The sequence below is a fragment of the Fimicolochytrium jonesii genome (assembly GCF_025526975.1).
Source record: "Fimicolochytrium jonesii strain JEL569 chromosome Unknown EV422scaffold_23, whole genome shotgun sequence".
Classification (NCBI taxonomy): domain Eukaryota; kingdom Fungi; phylum Chytridiomycota; class Chytridiomycetes; order Spizellomycetales; family Powellomycetaceae; genus Fimicolochytrium; species Fimicolochytrium jonesii.
The window spans coordinates 307,050-322,405 of NW_026515690.1; the positions used below are offsets into that span (position 1 = coordinate 307,050).

Consider the following 15,356-nt stretch of genomic DNA (forward strand, 5'->3'; position numbering starts at 1 on the left):
ACGCCGTTCAGTCGTTAACAAAATCGTATGACGCCGTCGGCAGACTGTGTAGTGATCGCCGTGGGTTATGAAAGGGTACTATTTTGAGGTACTCCTGCTAATGGGGTGCCCGCCCACGTGCCGGCAGCGGGGGTCGGTGCGACTTGTGGGTGGCGGCTTTTAGAAATGGGAAAGTCGGCAGGTTTCTCAAGTGATCGTCGAATTCCTAAACAATGGGCTAATCTGGCGGCCCGATTGTTTTGCAGCCATGGTTGGATTGAGCGAGGCCTCCCTGTTGCAAGAGCAATAATAAGGGAATCCACGGCGGGTGGGGCTGCTGTCCGTGTTCCCCGTGCGCGTCCACGTTCGGCCGTGGCAGAGGCCTCTTTTCCCTCCTAAAAGAAAGGCAACACCCAGCCCCGCAAACTCATTACGCTCAGCACTCCACTCCGACACCAGCACAGCCCGACTGTATCGGTATATACTCGCTGGGTGGTGAGCTATCGAAACCTGAGTCAAACTCACACCGAAAAGAAGAAGTTGTTTTGGTCAGAGAAAGCAAGATCGTCTATCGCCACTTTTGTCCTGGGAAAACTTCACACTCCGCCGCAACTGGAAAGACACTCATTGGGGGCCGAAGAGAAGCGGTATCCTTTTCCTCAGCGCATTAAGAGCGATTCCAGACGCATACCAGTCCCTATCACTGTCACAAACAGCCGAACGAGGGAATGTCCTCACACGGGGCTCCTGCCGTCATGTACACCAACCAGCGTTTCTCGTCGCATCCCGAAGCCCCCAGATACCCCACCTCCAAACCACCACCGTCCCACCCGCTACCGGCACCTCCTGCGGGGTTCGCCGAAACAAGCCCTGTCGAACCACAACGGCGGGCGGACTCTGGAATAGCTGAGATGGAGGAGGAGAAGCTGCCGGAGATGTTGCGCGGCGGCCGCAAGTCGTCATACGGAGCAACTACGTCTCCCACTGCTTATGGCCAGCAACAGCAAGTACCATCCGTAGTGCAAAAAGGAGACCCTAGCGCCATGTCTCTTGCGCTAGATCTCCTGTTGACAGATCTGGAGGGGACGATAGACTCGTTAACAAAGGATCAGTATGGCAGACCACTGCAGCAGCAGGAGCCCGGTTCTGCCTCAATGTCGCCACGCCCTCGCCGTCAAACGAACCCGTCCATCCCCAGGAGAAACGATACCCCACCGTTCAACGCGGACGAATACGCAGAAGAACGACGACACCTGTCAACCCCTGACACTATCATGTCGGAGGAACCGGCGGGCTTCACGCATCCGGCCTCTGGCCAGCAGTATTACATGGGGACGGGCGCTACACCCCCTCGACATCAATTGCAAAGGCTTCCAGTGAACGGGCTGAGTCAGATGTCTGGTCGAACATCTACTTTGAGCGGCAACAGCGATGGGACGCAATTGGCTTCCGCGAATTCTCAAAACCAGTATTCGACAAGCGTGGGTAGCAGCACGGCGTACACGCACCGCCCACGAATGAACTCAGTCTCCAACGTCAGCGCGCACTCACACGGGTCCGGCGGTCTCTCCTACACCAGCACTCAAAGTCGCGCGTCCACACCCTCCCTCTGCTCCGGGTCCGAGTCACTCCCCTTCTGGGCCGCACCCCCCGTCACATCCTCCGCCAACGCCTCCTCCTCCAATACCCCCTTCAGCTCGCCCAAAACCCTCGGCTCCCTGATGCGTCTCCCCGGCGCCAAGCACGGCCAGCTGATGGTCATGTCCGCCGGCGGTATATTCGGCAAACAGAGCTGGAAACCGCGCTACTACGTGCTGGCCAACTACCGCCTCTACTCCTTCAAATCCAACGACGAGAAGCAGCAGACCGCTACGCAGGGCACCTATCTGCAGTTCACCCCCAACTCGCAGGCAGCCGTCTCTGAAAAGGGATTCGGCGTCGTCGAGGTGACCGGCCAAACATGGATGGGCGACGGCGCCATGGTCCCGCGCACCTGCGTCGACACCGTCTGGGCCCTCCAATCCTCCGGGCAGGAAGAGATGATGGACTGGCTCAACGCGTTCCGATTCACCATCTCCAGCCTCGCGAGCATGGTCCGCGGCGACGGCGAGTACATGTACCCTGAAAACCATCACCACCCGCAGGAGATGCTCGAACAGTCGTACTACCCGCCGTCGTCCCGACAAAGCGTGCCTGCGCGCCCACACGCGGAGAAGAAGAGCGAGTGGCCGACCTCGGCGTCCGCGGAGAAGAAGAGCGAGTGGCCCACCAGTTCGAACAAGAAGAGCGAGTGGCCGACCTCGTCGAATAAGAAGAAGGAGAAGAAAGCGTTGCCCGCGGGCGGCATGCTGCCGTATGGGAGTGTTTACTTCTAGGGGGAGGTTTTTGGAAGCATTTGCCGTAGTTTACACTAGCTTCTTGACGGCGTACTCGTTAGTGGACCCGCAAATGTTGTAGGCTTCGTAGCATTTCATCCGAACCCTTTTGCTGGATTCCCCCACATCACTGTTTATAGTCTTTCCCCCGCTATCTGCAGCACATCACTTCCCCCCCCTCACATTTGTATATATGCCCGCCTCTACCCATAGAGATACCACTGAATCATAGTCACTTATTTCACTTTGCCATCTATTGCTTGCCGTTTGCGTATCCTATGCTCAGGAACCACACCAACAAAAAGCCAGACTCGAAGATGAAACTCGTATATAATGAGGGGGTATAAACAATCACAAAGAGATGCTAAAAAAAAAAAGAACTCTCATCTCTATGCAACGCCAACGAACACACGTCCAACCAACGGCTCATAGATTCCCGACTTTCACACAGGATCCGGCCTCGGCTTCTTAACCTTCCTCCCACTCCTCGTCAACACCGTCGCCTCATTCCCTTCATTCATCTCGGGCGTACGTTCCCTCCTCCTCCCCTTCTCCTCCGTCTTCTTCCTCGCACTATCCGCAGCCGCCGCCCCACTCGTCCGTCTAGGCGTCGTGGCCACTTTCCGGTTGACCCCGATCTCCGGCGTCTTTTCCCTCGACTTGGTGGCGGCGCTCGATCGCCGACGTGAAGGTGTGTTGGCCGCCGAAGCGGTGTCCTCGTGTTCGGGATCTTTTCTGGAGGCTTGTCGTGCGCTGCGGCGTGTGGGGGTGTATGCGAGGTCGAGGTCGGGGGTTTTGGGGCGGTTGGTGGTGGGGTGGTGGTTTGTTGTTGCGCGGGTGGTGCGTTTTGGTGGGGTTGTTTGCGGGTGTGGTTTGACGTTCTCAGGGGACGAGGAGGAGGGGGAGGTGGGGGGTTCCAATTTGGTGCGCGGGGACGGGACGGTGTCCTGCGACGTGCCGACTAGTGGCCCGCTGGGCGAGGAGTGGAGGTCGGCGGGCTTTCCGGCTGCGTTGTTTTCACGTTTCACAACTGTCTCTTCTTTCACTTCTGCCCTTTTCGCATCCTCGTCCCTCTTCACCTCCACTTTCACCTCCTCCTCCTTCTCGTCCTTCACACTCCTAGTCCTCGGCCGCTTCTCACCCGCCATAACATCCTCCTCCTCCTTCACCGCCTTCCGCTTCCGATTCGGCGTGACGACCGTATCCCCGCGCCTAAAACTCGGTCTCGACACGGGAGACAACGGCGGCGCGTGGTTACGGATCCACGGGTGATCGAGGGCTTGGTGGACGGTGAGGCGCTTGCTGGGGTCGACTGTTAGAAGGCCTTTTATAAGGTCGATTGCTGCGTGCGAGAATGGGGGTTACGTGAGAATGGAGTGTCATTCAGGTGTTTAAAAATGAAGAGGGACGTTACCATCACGGGAGATTTTATCCCACCACGGACTCCGGAACTCGTATTTGCCTTGTCGGATTTGATCGGCCATGGGAGGTGGGGCGAGCTCTTCGCTGAACGGTGGGAATCCACACAAACTGCCAATAGAGAAGGAGGTGAGAACCCCGGACGCAATCGCAAACTCTTCCGGTGCCGCCCGCATACCATATGTACAATACAACCCCACAACTCCACAAATCCACCGCCTTGGTGTACTTCCGCCCGTTCTTCCTCATATCCAGCACCTCGGGCGCCACGTAATTCGGGGTCCCGCACAGCGTGCCCATGAAGGAGGTCTCGCTGGCGAGTTTCGCGAGGCCGAAATCGGAGATTTTTATGGTAATGTGCTCGGTGGACTCGGTGAAGGGGTCCGCGAGGAGGATGTTTTCGGGCTTGAGGTCGCGGTGGGAGATGTCGCGCTCGTGGAGATACTGGGGATTGAAGTGATGGAGTTAGTGGTGATTGGCTGAGGGATGCTGTGCGTGTGGGTACAAACTTTTAGGGCTTCGAAAAGTTGTCGCATCATCTCCCTCGTCATGTCCTCGGAGAACTTTTGTCGTGCAATGATGGCGTCGAAGAGTTCTCCTCCTCGTACGCTGCCGAAGGCCAAGTCTGTAGGTCAGCATATTGTATTCACTTCACAGCTGCACTTGAGTAAAGCCGGCACTTTAAACTCACAGCTCGAGCACAATATAAACAAACTCCTCTTCCCAAAAGGCGCCCAGAATGGAGATGACATTCGGCTACAGCATCGAAGAAAAGAACATGTCAATAGGCGAACGTCAAGATTGCATCACCTTCAAGAGAACACGTAGCGTACATGATCAAGTCCCATCAGAATGGAAATCTCCTGTTTCAAGTTCTCGAGAAACTTTGGCTTGAACTGGATCAGGCTCTTTGCGATACATTTGATGGCGACCTTTTCGCCTGTCTCTCGGTCGGTGGCGAGCTTCACCGTGGCGAAGTTTCCGCTGAGAAGGGACGGCGTCAACGTGGCGTGACAAAACGATCGACGTCTAACTCTCGACACTTACGTTCCGAGCTCCTTCCCAAAATGGTATTTCTTATGGATCCCCTATGCGAGAGAAGCAGATATTATTAGACACTTTGGTCATTGGGTAGCCTCGTGCACGACAGGAACTTACCCCAGAGTTGGCGTTCGAAGGCTTTGGCAAGTGTAAACTGTAGACTGAAGGCAGAATCGGAGAGAATCAGCACACGGCCCAGATTGACAGTAAGCCGCGCAATGGTCGTATGCTCCCTTCGTCACCGCTTCACGTCTTTCCCAACACGATACTCACATTTTTCATGTGCAAACTGAATCTTGTCGCCAGTATGCAACCGATGTTGCCGACCCTTCTGCAACTTTTTGTCATTGACCCACGTTCCGTTCGAGCTAAAAGTGATAGTGAGACATAGGTGTCAGCATACTTTTTGGCGGTTCTGGAAGCTTGTCTCACGTGATCTGCTTGCCTGAGGTCTTCTATGAAGGTAACTTCCTCATTCCAGTTCTTGTCGTCATTCCATACGGTTTCCTATGTAAAAGGTCGCGGGATGTCCGTCAGAGCCCACACCCGAACGGCCATCTCATCCAAGAACAAACCCACTTGGAAAATGACGCAGTGACGATTGGACACGACCGGGTTCGCCACACGAACATCGCACTCCCTATGCCTCCCGATCACATATCCCGTTGCCGCGTTGGCAGATCTACCGCCTTCCTGGCTCTTCGCGTCCGATGCAGACTTGCGACGCAGTTTGACGGTCGGGTGGTCATCCGGGTTCAATGTCTGCAAGACAGCCCAGACCCTATTATCCTCCTCCGTCTCGACGCTTTCCGGCTCGGCGCGCTGGGACATAGGTTGCGTCAAGCTCTGCTTCGTGTCGCCCGAGAGAGTGGACATTTGGGGCGTTAGAGGAGCTGGACTGGCGGGAAAAAAGCCGTTTACGTCTTGGCTTGTGCTGTCGCCCACTATGCTTCCGGATGTTGCTATTGAGGACATTCTATCGATAGCGTCCGTTGCCGCCGAACTCTGCCGAGACGGCGTCGCCGTCGGGTCCGTGAGGTCAGTCATCCCTTCTTTTACCATGAGGTTCGCGGTACGGATTCACAGAGGCCTCGATGAACTGCAGATGCATTTGAAATTGAGACCTCTCCAAACCTCACAACAGAAGTTGCGAAAGCCACAGTATTATGCACTTACACGAAATTCGCGCTGACTTCACACTTCGCCCCCACGATGACTGTGACGAAGATCAGGTGTGTCGCGGGCTGTGTCGACTAGAACACAGTTGGACGTGAAAGCAGGCCTTATGGGTTGAATGTCAGGGTGTCGCCCGTTGCCCTATCGCAGTAGCTTTTGCAGGGCCAGGTCCAAAGGCCAAGTGCAAATCCTGGACATGGACTGGACATGGACATGGAGGACCAGACGGAGAAGTAACGGCGCGTCAGGACTCAGTGCGGCGGCTTTTGGCCCATTCCCACGCATTCTTATACGCACTAGATAGATCACCTCAGCCATGCCAGTCACATACCACCTGGACAAGATAGCATACCTCAAGCTGGTCTTGCACGCCACAAAGTACGCCGTCAGCGGCGTCACTGGCGTCTTGATAGGCACGAAGGCCGCCGACGACAACATTGAGGTCACCGACGCTATCCCGCTGTTCCATTCCCATCCACTCGCACCGACGCTGGAGGTTGCTTTGCAGCAGGTAGGGGGGATGGCAGAGCATACGGTAGCAAGGGTCGCAAGTCATATCTCATACGCTTTTTTGTGGCAGATACAAATACATTGCAACCAACTGTCCTTAGCGGTCGTCGGGTTTTACTGTGCGAATCAACTCGAAAGCGATAAGGAGGTGTCGCCCGTAGTGGCCAAGATAGCAACGAAGATTGATGACAATCTGGGAGGAGGAGCGCTGTTGTTAGTGGTGTGTGCGGCCATTTGAGTTTCCGCATGCGTGAAACGGAAGGGCGGACTAACGCGAGGTGTTCGCCCGCGCACAGTGGGATTCTGCAAAGTTCAGGAGCGAGAAGTCTTTTGCCGTAACGGTAAGCAGACTGTTTCCTCCTTCGGCGAGATTGGATACATGGACTGACAATACCTCTTCCACGCCGTACAGCCTCGCACACTGACCAGCGGAGGTTCATGGACACTACTGCAATCCAACTAGTAAGCCGCACATCTCCCGCATCTCACTCTCCATCTCACATATCTTATCAATCTTTCCACCCCTTCGAATCATAGCCTCCTACCCGCAACACCATCGATCGACGTGTCCCCCTTTATCAAACAGCGGCTATACGAACACATCGCGGATTTCGACAACCATTTGGATGACACAAAGTTGGATTGGTTGAGGAACGAGAAGGTTGTTGAGATTGCTGGTCGGTAGAATGGATGTGTCTGGGTGTAAAAGGCGACTAGAACAGAGTTAGTGAAGTCATCATTGCGCGAGATCATTCGATGTGTTGGAGTTGGGCGAGTGAGCCGACGCAGTCTGCATTACCTGCCGGGCCCGAGCGATCACTTCAGCTCCGTTGAGCACACGGGCGACCTTGTGAACGGAACCTTACGCACCTTCATTCCGCAATGTAGACCGAACCCCTCCATACTCCTTTCCACTCTCGCGCTGGTCAGAACGGGGAGAAACAGGACTAAAGAAGTGATAAGGTAGAACTCGGAAAACCCCTGTCCTCGGACTGAATCGGGGAACCAGGTGTCTTTCATCCAGGCGAATTGGGCCAATGATATATTTCACAGGACATTGCCAGATCCTCCCAAATCCTCCAGATCTGCAGCTGGATGCGGCTAAGGCTCCGAAGTGTTAAGCCCCGAAAGAAGAGAAAGAAGAGACATTGAACGCGAGGTTTTTCAGAAAACGAAACTGGTATTGTATTACTGGGTATCGCTCGACCGCAGCCGAGCTACAATGGTTTATAGTGTACATTTGAAGCACCCTTTGTGACTCCTCACATTCCCCGAGACTCTCTAATCCCTTCCCTTCCTCATTTGTTCAATGAGCGTCTGATGTGATTTTCGCTGTGCGTATTTTTTTTCGGTTTTCGTTGGTTTTGAAATGTTTTTGGTGTTTTTCGGTGCTTTTTGGGGGGTGCCCGTGTGTTCATGGCTGGCTGGGCGTCTATGGCGGTGGGTGTATTGGCTTGATGGGCCGTCTATGGCGGTGGGTATCTGTCAGGCCCGTCCTTGTGTCGCTGTCCCTAGGTAAGGGCTGGCTGGCCGTCTCTGGCGGTGGGTATGAGTGGGTATATTTTCTTGCGGGCCGTCTAGATTGGTAGGTACGTCGTTTGCCGGACCTCTATGGCGTAGATACATGGCTTGCCGGACCGTCTATGGGGTAGGTACATGGCTAAGTGATGTCGCGAAGCCGTCTATGGCGGTAGGTACATGGTTTCCCGGATCGTCTTTGGCGTGCATTAGTTGTTTTGAGAACTCATATTCCTCTTCTTTAGGTACAAGGCTTACCGTCTTGTGTTGATATATACATTGCCGAGGCCGTCTACTCTTCGGCCTGGGTGTCCTGCAGGATAGCCTTCCTGAGGTACTTCACTCCGCACTGGTGGAGATGCAAGGAAGGGAGGAAAGGAAGTGATTAGTAGACTGCCAACGACGATGTTTGGACGAACGACATACGAAGGGATGAGCGACTTACCTTGTTGCACAGATCTTTGTGCGATGCCGGGCCGTGTCTCCACATCGGGGTGGAATCGGCCCCGCAGTAGTGGCACACCCTGGGGTCATCAGAGGCCGTCCTCGATGCCCCACCAGCCGCCGCACCCCGACCTCTTCCACCAGAGCGCGGCGGGGTCGCGGGCGCAGCCGGTGCTGTGGGTGGCGTTGACGGCATTGGTGCTCTCTTGGTGCGAGCTCTCTTTGTGGGTCTGGGCGTCCCCGACCCGGCCGCAGGCGATGACGGGCCGGCAGCTGGTGGCGGGGACTCTTCAGTGCTTGTTGGCGCGGCACGCTTGCGCTTGTTGGGTGTGATGGCGGGTGTTTGCGGCGACTGGGGACTCGTCGCTGCTTTCGATGGTCGAGTCGACGGTCCCGCCGGCGCCGCCTTCTTTGGTGTGGAGGCTTTCGTAGAGGAGCGGGTGGTCGGCTTGCGGGCGGGGGCGCGGGCCCTTGGAGATGGAGCCTTCGGGTTGCATTTCTGTCGCTTACGCTCTTGTTCCTCTTTGGCTTTATCAGTGGGCTTGCGGGAACGATGCGACTTCCGTTTAAGGTTCACCACGAGCGGCTCGCGGCTGTGGTGAAACTCCTTAGAGGCCAGGTAGTCACCGAGGTCCGTCCAGCCCGGCGGCAGAATGACTTCGTCTTCGCTGCTGTCTGATTCGTCGCCGCTGGATCTGCGTCGCTTGTAACTACCGCGTGGTTGAATCGGATGTTCTCGTTTGTGTTCGTAGGGGTTCCAGCTGCGTGCCGACCTGGGACGCTGGGCGTTTTCAATGAAGCTACGTTCCAGCACATCGTTTTCCGAGTCAGTGGTTCCCCCGCTTGCGTCGGAGTCAACGGCTTCGTCACTGCTGCTGCTCACGACGTCGACGGTCTTGCTATCTTCGGTGGTGCATTCGGTTTCGTGTTCATTATAGCGTTGGTGTTCATCTTCATCATCGGAACTCTCTTCATCGGATTGACCTTGGAAGTCCTCAGCAGAGGCAGCGACATGAGAGCCAGTGTTTTTTACGACGACGCCCGTCGAATGGTCATAACTGGCAATACGTGCACCGCCGCTGAAGATCTTGTTGCCGATGCGAGGGTTTTTGATGTTCAAGAGTAGTTCGGCAGCCATAAGCTGTTCGGGATCAATGCCCTGCAAAGCACTGTGATCGTTGCGAAGCGCGATAGCGTGCTCCGGAACATCATCAACGATGATGATCTCGTCGCTATCGACCGGGATAGGCTGGTCAATCAGGACCGGGACCGGGAGGTCCATCAGTCCCACGGAGGCCGGAGACTGGGTCCTGGGCGAACGAATTTCGAACATGGGCAAAGCGAATTCCGGCAACAAAAGAATGAGGGAGTCGTCGGAACTAGAGGTAGGCGACAGAGACTCAAGCCTTGGCTGGGGCTGGCCGTGAAGCTCTAACAGAGCGCTGGCGCTTTCAAGAGTGGTAGATGCCGAGACAGCACCATCGTCGATGAGGTGATGGTACACACGAAGAAGCTCGTCGATATCAAGGTGGTAGCTGGCCGGGTTAGTGGTTTCGGCGGAGGTGGGCTCGGAGGAGCTGGAGGAGATCAGAGTCTCCGAGGAGAAAAGAGTAGGCTCAAGGCCAATTGTGCGGATAATTGCCGACATCTTGTATGTTTCAATGAAATGAAAGATGTGTGAATGCTGATTACGGGGTCGAGTCCGAAATCAGTCTGAGTAACGAGAAATTTGATGATATCGGGGTTGACTCGGATTTCCGTTCTGAAGTACGAGGATCGTAAAAAGACAGAGGGTTCCAATTGAGCAGAAGCTGACAGCGTATGGTACCGAAGTATGCGGCGTATCGAGCTGAACGTGCAGAGAGGAAGCGAAGTTGGATGTGTGCGAGTACGGTTGTGAATGTAAGCGAAGCTTGATCGAGGCAAGTAGAACGTGCGAAGAATAAGCTGCCGAGAAACTGTTCTGAGATGAGTGGAAAGGAAGAGTGGGGACGGGCTCTGCTGCTCTTTTATATTCCGTCCAGTGTGCATGCGCCCCAAACAGATTCCAGCTTAGAAGAAATGATCTGAGCTTATCTCAGTGCCATGCATCTGTGGCTATCCCATAGTGAATGCCAGGAGCGGAGTTGCTGACGACATCCGTCAAATGCGTGAAGGCTCGAGGTATAATCCCATGACCGTCCCTATTTCTATTCCCGCAGTTCAGGATTCCGCGAAGCTTAACCATTTTCTGAGTTAGAAGCATCGAGCGTACAATGCCTTGAATCGTGCTGAGGATCCCGCGCCTCGCAATTCGCAATCACGCCATTCACCTGTCATTTGGTCGCATTCTAGAAATTGTTCGGAAGGGCATTCTCCATTGGCCCGCCGGCAGCCAAGGCTGTGGAACGACCATGGATTCCCAGGGCAGATTTCAATCAAAGTCATTTTAGGATTCATAGCAAGACCCAAGGGTTCGCGAATTACAAATGCGGACCCACGGAGTGGAGATGCAACCTGTAAAGAGAAGCCCCATTGCATCTCGGCCACGGCAAAACGTTGATACGAAAGCCTTCTTAACACTTAAAGCATATCAAAAGTATTTTCCTTCGTGAAGTAGGCCCGACCAAACCTCCTCGCAGAGTGTCTCTTTGATCCAACTCAGTGGTCTCGCATTTGGGGCTCGACTCAGCCATTCCCCTTTGCTCGAAATTGAGCGGAGATTTCGATTACATGAAGCGTGAAAGTGTCGAAATTACCCGTCAAAAAGGGTACTGTCAGAAATATCGACAGTTCTTAACCGTGGGTATGATGAGGACTCAGAGATGGAAGGACCTGTGATAATTGAAAATCAATAGATGGTGCTGTGCACGGGTTGGACGTAGGTCGTCACGAGCGCCTTTTTTAGATGAAATGATATAGCGTACAGTCATTCTTATGGATCTCATGAATGGGCTGGAGTCAAGAAAGTTGAGCGAATACCTCTATAAAGCACGCGGTCGTGTAGCCTGGCCCGTTTCCGTTCCGCTCCATCTTGCGCGAAAGGGCTTGACTGGGCAGTGTTTTTCCACGTGCAGTCCAAGATCGGCATTCTCGCCGCGCCGGTAGCTGTCCTTGTTCGTGGGCGGTAATGGCGGCATCCGCTCTCTCTCCGCTTTCCATGCGATAAAGAGGTTTTGGCCCCGTGGGTTTGGAAGAAGGGCATGCTTGCGACTGGAAGGATTACCGCAAGATCGCCCCCCGTTCCCTTTTGCCCCCCTCCCTTCTTAGTATGGTGCATGGACCCGTTCTTTGTGTGGGCCATGGACGCTCGAGGCAAAAAAGCTCGCCGGGTCTGGTGGACAAGCAAAGCATCCATTCTGTTGTGTCACTACAGAAGTTCCCACCATGATTCAACAATGACATTCAAAAATCTGGTTCTTCCCCGAAAGGGCTGCCCCTTTGTTGGGGGGGTCCAGCTCTTTGGGACCGAATCTAGACGAGTCGGAGTTGCGGTCCGAGCCCGTTTTTCGGACCCCTGGTGGCCATGTGCGAACAAGCATGTGCACATCTCCGTTGAATGTGCCCACATCCAATCAAGTGTCGGCATGGAGGACGAGACGATGAAACATTCCCATATTTCACCCCGCATGTGCATATTCTCTTCGCCGAACAGAATGTCAGTAAGATCTTCCCCCATTTCTCAGAACGGTTGGACCTTCGCCTTGCCGCGTCCCCTAGGCGCAAGATGTGAGATGGATTGTTCTGCGGCTCTTGGGATGCACCGCTCTACGCTCGACATTCCATCCGCCGTTTCACAGGATCGATGTGAAACCGCCCGTCATGACTTGTGCGTAAATCAGATGCAGCAAGCGAGGGAGGCTGTCGCGGATCTACTGTTTGGATGCGCTGACGTAGCAAGAGAGTCCTCGAGTACCTGCTTCATCCCCATCGGCGGACTCTGTATCGCCCCCGAACAATATCATGCACGGGGATCGGATACAGCTCCTACGGAAAAACGTGCGCATAGCATGGGTTTCCCAAAACGTGGGCAGCTCTGCGCCGGCCACTATACCATCGAGGGGTTCCAGACCACATATCTCATCCCATCCCACGCGCGCGGGTGGGGTGAGGCCTTCCGTCGACGTCGCCAAGAATGCTGACCAGCAACTTGTCCGATTTCCAGTTTGGGGAACCGGGAAATGTGTGGGAGTATAGATAGATCCCAGCCTCTTCCATGACGCCGAAGTGACTCTTGATGTCCGTGACGGTGAGTTGCTTCCCGCCCTTCGAATGGAGGATTTGTCCGGCCGGCTCTTTGGTCCTGTGAGTCTTCTTCGTCGGGAAAGCATTTATCACCTTGATGGTTTCAGCTACTGCCAAGTCGCGCCTTCAAATAAACAAGGCCGCAGAATCTCCCGGCTGCCAGTACCTCGTCAACGACATGCAGTAAAGCCGGGCTCCCTGACTGCGTATATATAATGTCCCTGCCGTCCCATGATCTTGTTTGGGGAAGGCCATATGATTGTGGAGCCTAGTGTATCGGGTCCGGCCGCTCAGGACTTGAATAGGCCGAATCGGAACCGGTATGCCCGACGACATGCAGTAGAACGTTGTCCGGCTTGACGCTTCTGTGTTTGATAGGCGGGTCGTCCGGTTCCATGGCAGCCGATGCCTAAGAGTTTGCACGGTCGCCCCTTCCGACCGCCAAACCATGTCGCTGTTTGGCTTTGCTAAAGCGTCACAGCGGTCTCGTCCGCACTCTCTCCGATGTCGGTATGTTGTTCCACCGTGAACAAGGGTGGATAATGTGCAATTCCTCCGAGCCGACCGTAGCGTGCTGAGTTGAAGAAATCCGTGATGCTCTCCTGACCCGTGCAAACCCATCCGCGAGGCGCTCTGTCTCGTCGCGACAACTCCGAAGATCGCAGCTGAAGGCTCAGGCAGTTCAGCGCACTCGACGAGGGCCATGTAGCGTTGAAAGCGTCGAATGCGTTGGACTGCCAATCACTCCTCTTAAAGCGTGCTCCATCTTGAAGTAGAACGAGAGGACTGTCCCACCTGCCGCTCCATGTTCGTCTGTTCGTTGCCGAGTTTGACGTTCTGCTGGCTTGTCAGATCGGTTTTCACGAGCAGCCGTGCCGTCGCCGTGCGCGTTTGGGATCCTTCCCGGTCCATCAACGCTCCTAGCCATGCCCCTCGCCTCACCTCCACGTTGGAGAAGTTGGTGCGGCTGGCATGGGGCTCCCCGTTCCTCCCCACTCGCCCTGTGGGTCTTCCTCTTCGTCCCGGTTCGTCGCCAAGAAAGCCAGGCCCTCTTTGACGCTTTCGACGCGTCTCCTTTGTCTTCCGGTGTCGGGCAAAACAAGCTCCGCAATCGTGCCAGGGGCATATGTATGTACAGTACATACTGTACGGAGCGTGACGACATCACCGCCACCCAAGACAAATACCTCGCCCAGCTGCCTTGAGCGTATTCCACGATTGCAGCGGTTAGCCGAAAAAGTCTTTCCGCGAAACTTCTTCGCGTGCGAGACGAAACCTACCTTCAAAGATGGCCGATTTCAACAACCATCCGACTGCAGGGCCGGGGCTACCGACTCCTGCGACGAGTGGGGTGACGCATGGTGGTGGATATTCGTAAGTTCTGGGTGTGTGTGTGTGGATGGCCTTTTCGGGTGGATTTGGTGGTCGACTTGAAATGGCTGGGGAAAAAGGATGAAGTGCAAGGGTTTGGGTTGTTGTGGTGGTGGTGTGGCCAACGAAGAGCATACTTTAAATGTACTCCATCCCCACCTCAACTCTCTCGCATCCCCAGCTCCGAGCCCGCCTCACTCCTCACCAGCCTCCGCACCCCTTCCACCCTCCTCCGGATCCTCGAATGGTTCCTCTCCCTAATCGCCTTCAGCACGGCCGCCTCCTACGGCGACATCACCTCCGCCTCGCGTTTCATCATCTTCACCGGCGTTCTCGCCTGGCTTCTCTCCTCGCTGTTCCTTTACGCTGCGATATTGCGACCCGCGAGACTTGTAGGCACGAGGGCGTATCATTATGGGGAGTGCGCTGTTAGCGGGATTTGGACGTTGTTTTGGTTTTGTGGGAGTGTGGCGTTTGCGGCGGAGGGGTGTGCTGTTGGGGGGCAGTGTGGGGAGAGGGGCGCTTCAATTGCTTTTGGGTAGGTTGACCAGCGGAGGGAGCGTTGCGAGCGCAAGGGAGCTTTGGGGGGATTGTGCGATCCCAATGGAGCTGCGAACGAGCGAGCGAGCGATCTGCTGCTCCTTAGCAGGGCCTCGCTGCGTACTTTTGCGCGATGTTTCCGTCGCTTCGCTCGCTCGCCGCAGCATCCCTTTTCATATGTCGTCTCACATCTCATTTTGGCTGCTCCCTCCCCTTCTTGAACAGATTCTTCAGCCTCTTCTCATGGGCCGCGAGCACATGGTTCGCCTATCACGAGCTGCGGCAGTCATAGTTCCCCTCCAACCGAGGCGGAAAGTCATCGAGATGCTATCCTCCTCTGACTAGATTAGTCTTGCAATAGCCGACCGGACTGGCTGCATGTACTGTAGTTTGCGGCCACCTCCTCTCGTTACATTCTCAAGAGTATGGACCCTTGGGCGATTTTCAGAGAGTATTATACTGTACTGTATGTACGTAGCTATCCTCGCTGCGGACCCATGAAGACATGAAGGACACCCTTTATTACAGTACGTAGTACAGTATGTACTGTAGGGTTAATGTGCGAAGAAGGATAGGCCGGGCTCTGTCCCGTTTCCATGGCCCATGGAATGCGCGCGTGGTTGGCACACGGTACTAGCGAGCAAGCCACATGGCTCCACATAGTGGATCGTAGGGATCTGCGTGCGAGTTGGGGAAGCTGAGCGAGAGGATCGGCGGCAAATTGGGGCCAAATGGGTCTCGAAGAGTCGACATGCGCAT

The 15,356-nt window shown here is 55.0% G+C and overlaps 7 protein-coding genes across 7 annotated transcripts; 4 read left to right on the plus strand and 3 right to left on the minus strand.

Moving 5' to 3' along the window:
• Positions 1 to 224: 224 nt before the first annotated feature.
• On the plus strand, positions 225 to 2,599 carry EV422DRAFT_539031 (uncharacterized protein). Its single transcript, XM_053071023.1, has one exon. The coding sequence runs from the start codon at positions 708 to 710 to the stop codon at positions 2,352 to 2,354; it is 1,647 nt and encodes a 548-aa protein (XP_052923165.1). The 5' UTR covers positions 225 to 707; the 3' UTR covers positions 2,355 to 2,599.
• On the minus strand, positions 2,600 to 6,353 carry EV422DRAFT_539032 (kinase-like domain-containing protein). The gene is made up of 13 exons (XM_053071024.1): positions 6,295 to 6,353; positions 5,991 to 6,223; positions 5,394 to 5,913; positions 5,260 to 5,321; positions 5,088 to 5,182; positions 4,932 to 4,975; positions 4,821 to 4,861; positions 4,607 to 4,757; positions 4,465 to 4,529; positions 4,283 to 4,382; positions 3,952 to 4,217; positions 3,769 to 3,884; positions 2,600 to 3,696 (listed from the first exon to the last, which is right to left on the minus strand). The coding sequence occupies exons 3-13, from the start codon at positions 5,874 to 5,876 to the stop codon at positions 2,798 to 2,800; spliced, it is 2,322 nt and encodes a 773-aa protein (XP_052923166.1). The 5' UTR covers positions 5,877 to 5,913; positions 5,991 to 6,223; positions 6,295 to 6,353; the 3' UTR covers positions 2,600 to 2,797.
• EV422DRAFT_539034 (uncharacterized protein) lies at positions 6,138 to 7,574 on the plus strand. Its single transcript, XM_053071025.1, has 5 exons — positions 6,138 to 6,501; positions 6,571 to 6,720; positions 6,797 to 6,841; positions 6,913 to 6,962; positions 7,038 to 7,574. Exons 1-5 carry the CDS (start codon positions 6,307 to 6,309, stop codon positions 7,183 to 7,185), a joined length of 588 nt encoding a protein of 195 aa, XP_052923167.1. The 5' UTR covers positions 6,138 to 6,306; the 3' UTR covers positions 7,186 to 7,574.
• A 616-nt stretch (positions 7,575 to 8,190) lies between these two features.
• Positions 8,191 to 10,496, minus strand: EV422DRAFT_539038 (uncharacterized protein). Its single transcript, XM_053071026.1, has 3 exons — positions 8,464 to 10,496; positions 8,277 to 8,367; positions 8,191 to 8,215 (listed from the first exon to the last, which is right to left on the minus strand). Exons 1-2 carry the CDS (start codon positions 10,108 to 10,110, stop codon positions 8,311 to 8,313), a joined length of 1,704 nt encoding a protein of 567 aa, XP_052923168.1. The 5' UTR covers positions 10,111 to 10,496; the 3' UTR covers positions 8,191 to 8,215; positions 8,277 to 8,310.
• Positions 10,497 to 11,391: 895 nt separating this feature from the next.
• Positions 11,392 to 12,698, plus strand: EV422DRAFT_194187 (uncharacterized protein). The gene has a single exon (XM_053065230.1). It carries the CDS (start codon positions 11,645 to 11,647, stop codon positions 12,581 to 12,583), a length of 939 nt encoding a protein of 312 aa, XP_052923169.1. The 5' UTR covers positions 11,392 to 11,644; the 3' UTR covers positions 12,584 to 12,698.
• EV422DRAFT_194215 (uncharacterized protein) lies at positions 12,698 to 13,947 on the minus strand. The gene is made up of 2 exons (XM_053065231.1): positions 13,482 to 13,947; positions 12,698 to 13,420 (listed from the first exon to the last, which is right to left on the minus strand). The coding sequence occupies exons 1-2, from the start codon at positions 13,849 to 13,851 to the stop codon at positions 12,813 to 12,815; spliced, it is 978 nt and encodes a 325-aa protein (XP_052923170.1). The 5' UTR covers positions 13,852 to 13,947; the 3' UTR covers positions 12,698 to 12,812.
• On the plus strand, positions 13,734 to 15,216 carry EV422DRAFT_539041 (membrane-associating domain-containing protein). The gene is made up of 3 exons (XM_053071027.1): positions 13,734 to 14,060; positions 14,239 to 14,595; positions 14,823 to 15,216. The coding sequence occupies exons 1-3, from the start codon at positions 13,975 to 13,977 to the stop codon at positions 14,887 to 14,889; spliced, it is 510 nt and encodes a 169-aa protein (XP_052923171.1). The 5' UTR covers positions 13,734 to 13,974; the 3' UTR covers positions 14,890 to 15,216.
• Positions 15,217 to 15,356: the final 140 nt, after the last annotated feature.

Coding starts and splice junctions, on each gene's coding strand:
- EV422DRAFT_539031 (XM_053071023.1), top strand. CDS start 708: ATGTCCTCACACGGGGCTCCTGCCGTCATGTACACCAACCAGCGTTTC.
- EV422DRAFT_539032 (XM_053071024.1), bottom strand. CDS start 5,876: ATGGTAAAAGAAGGGATGACTGACCTCACGGACCCGACGGCGACGCCG. Junction 4,758..4,820: donor TTTGGGAAGGAGCTCGGAAC/GTAAGTGTCGAG, acceptor GTCCCTTCTCAG/CGGAAACTTCGCCACGGTGA. Junction 3,885..3,951: donor GGGGTTGTATTGTACATATG/GTATGCGGGCGG, acceptor CTCTATTGGCAG/TTTGTGTGGATTCCCACCGT.
- EV422DRAFT_539034 (XM_053071025.1), top strand. CDS start 6,307: ATGCCAGTCACATACCACCTGGACAAGATAGCATACCTCAAGCTGGTC. Junction 6,502..6,570: donor TGGAGGTTGCTTTGCAGCAG/GTAGGGGGGATG, acceptor TTTTTGTGGCAG/ATACAAATACATTGCAACCA. Junction 6,963..7,037: donor ACACTACTGCAATCCAACTA/GTAAGCCGCACA, acceptor TTCGAATCATAG/CCTCCTACCCGCAACACCAT.
- EV422DRAFT_539038 (XM_053071026.1), bottom strand. CDS start 10,110: ATGTCGGCAATTATCCGCACAATTGGCCTTGAGCCTACTCTTTTCTCC. Junction 8,368..8,463: donor ACAAAGATCTGTGCAACAAG/GTAAGTCGCTCA, acceptor CATCTCCACCAG/TGCGGAGTGAAGTACCTCAG.
- EV422DRAFT_194187 (XM_053065230.1), top strand. CDS start 11,645: ATGCTTGCGACTGGAAGGATTACCGCAAGATCGCCCCCCGTTCCCTTT.
- EV422DRAFT_194215 (XM_053065231.1), bottom strand. CDS start 13,851: ATGTCGTCACGCTCCGTACAGTATGTACTGTACATACATATGCCCCTG. Junction 13,421..13,481: donor AGACGAACATGGAGCGGCAG/GTGGGACAGTCC, acceptor AGTGATTGGCAG/TCCAACGCATTCGACGCTTT.
- EV422DRAFT_539041 (XM_053071027.1), top strand. CDS start 13,975: ATGGCCGATTTCAACAACCATCCGACTGCAGGGCCGGGGCTACCGACT. Junction 14,061..14,238: donor ACGCATGGTGGTGGATATTC/GTAAGTTCTGGG, acceptor TCGCATCCCCAG/CTCCGAGCCCGCCTCACTCC. Junction 14,596..14,822: donor GGCGCTTCAATTGCTTTTGG/GTAGGTTGACCA, acceptor CTTCTTGAACAG/ATTCTTCAGCCTCTTCTCAT.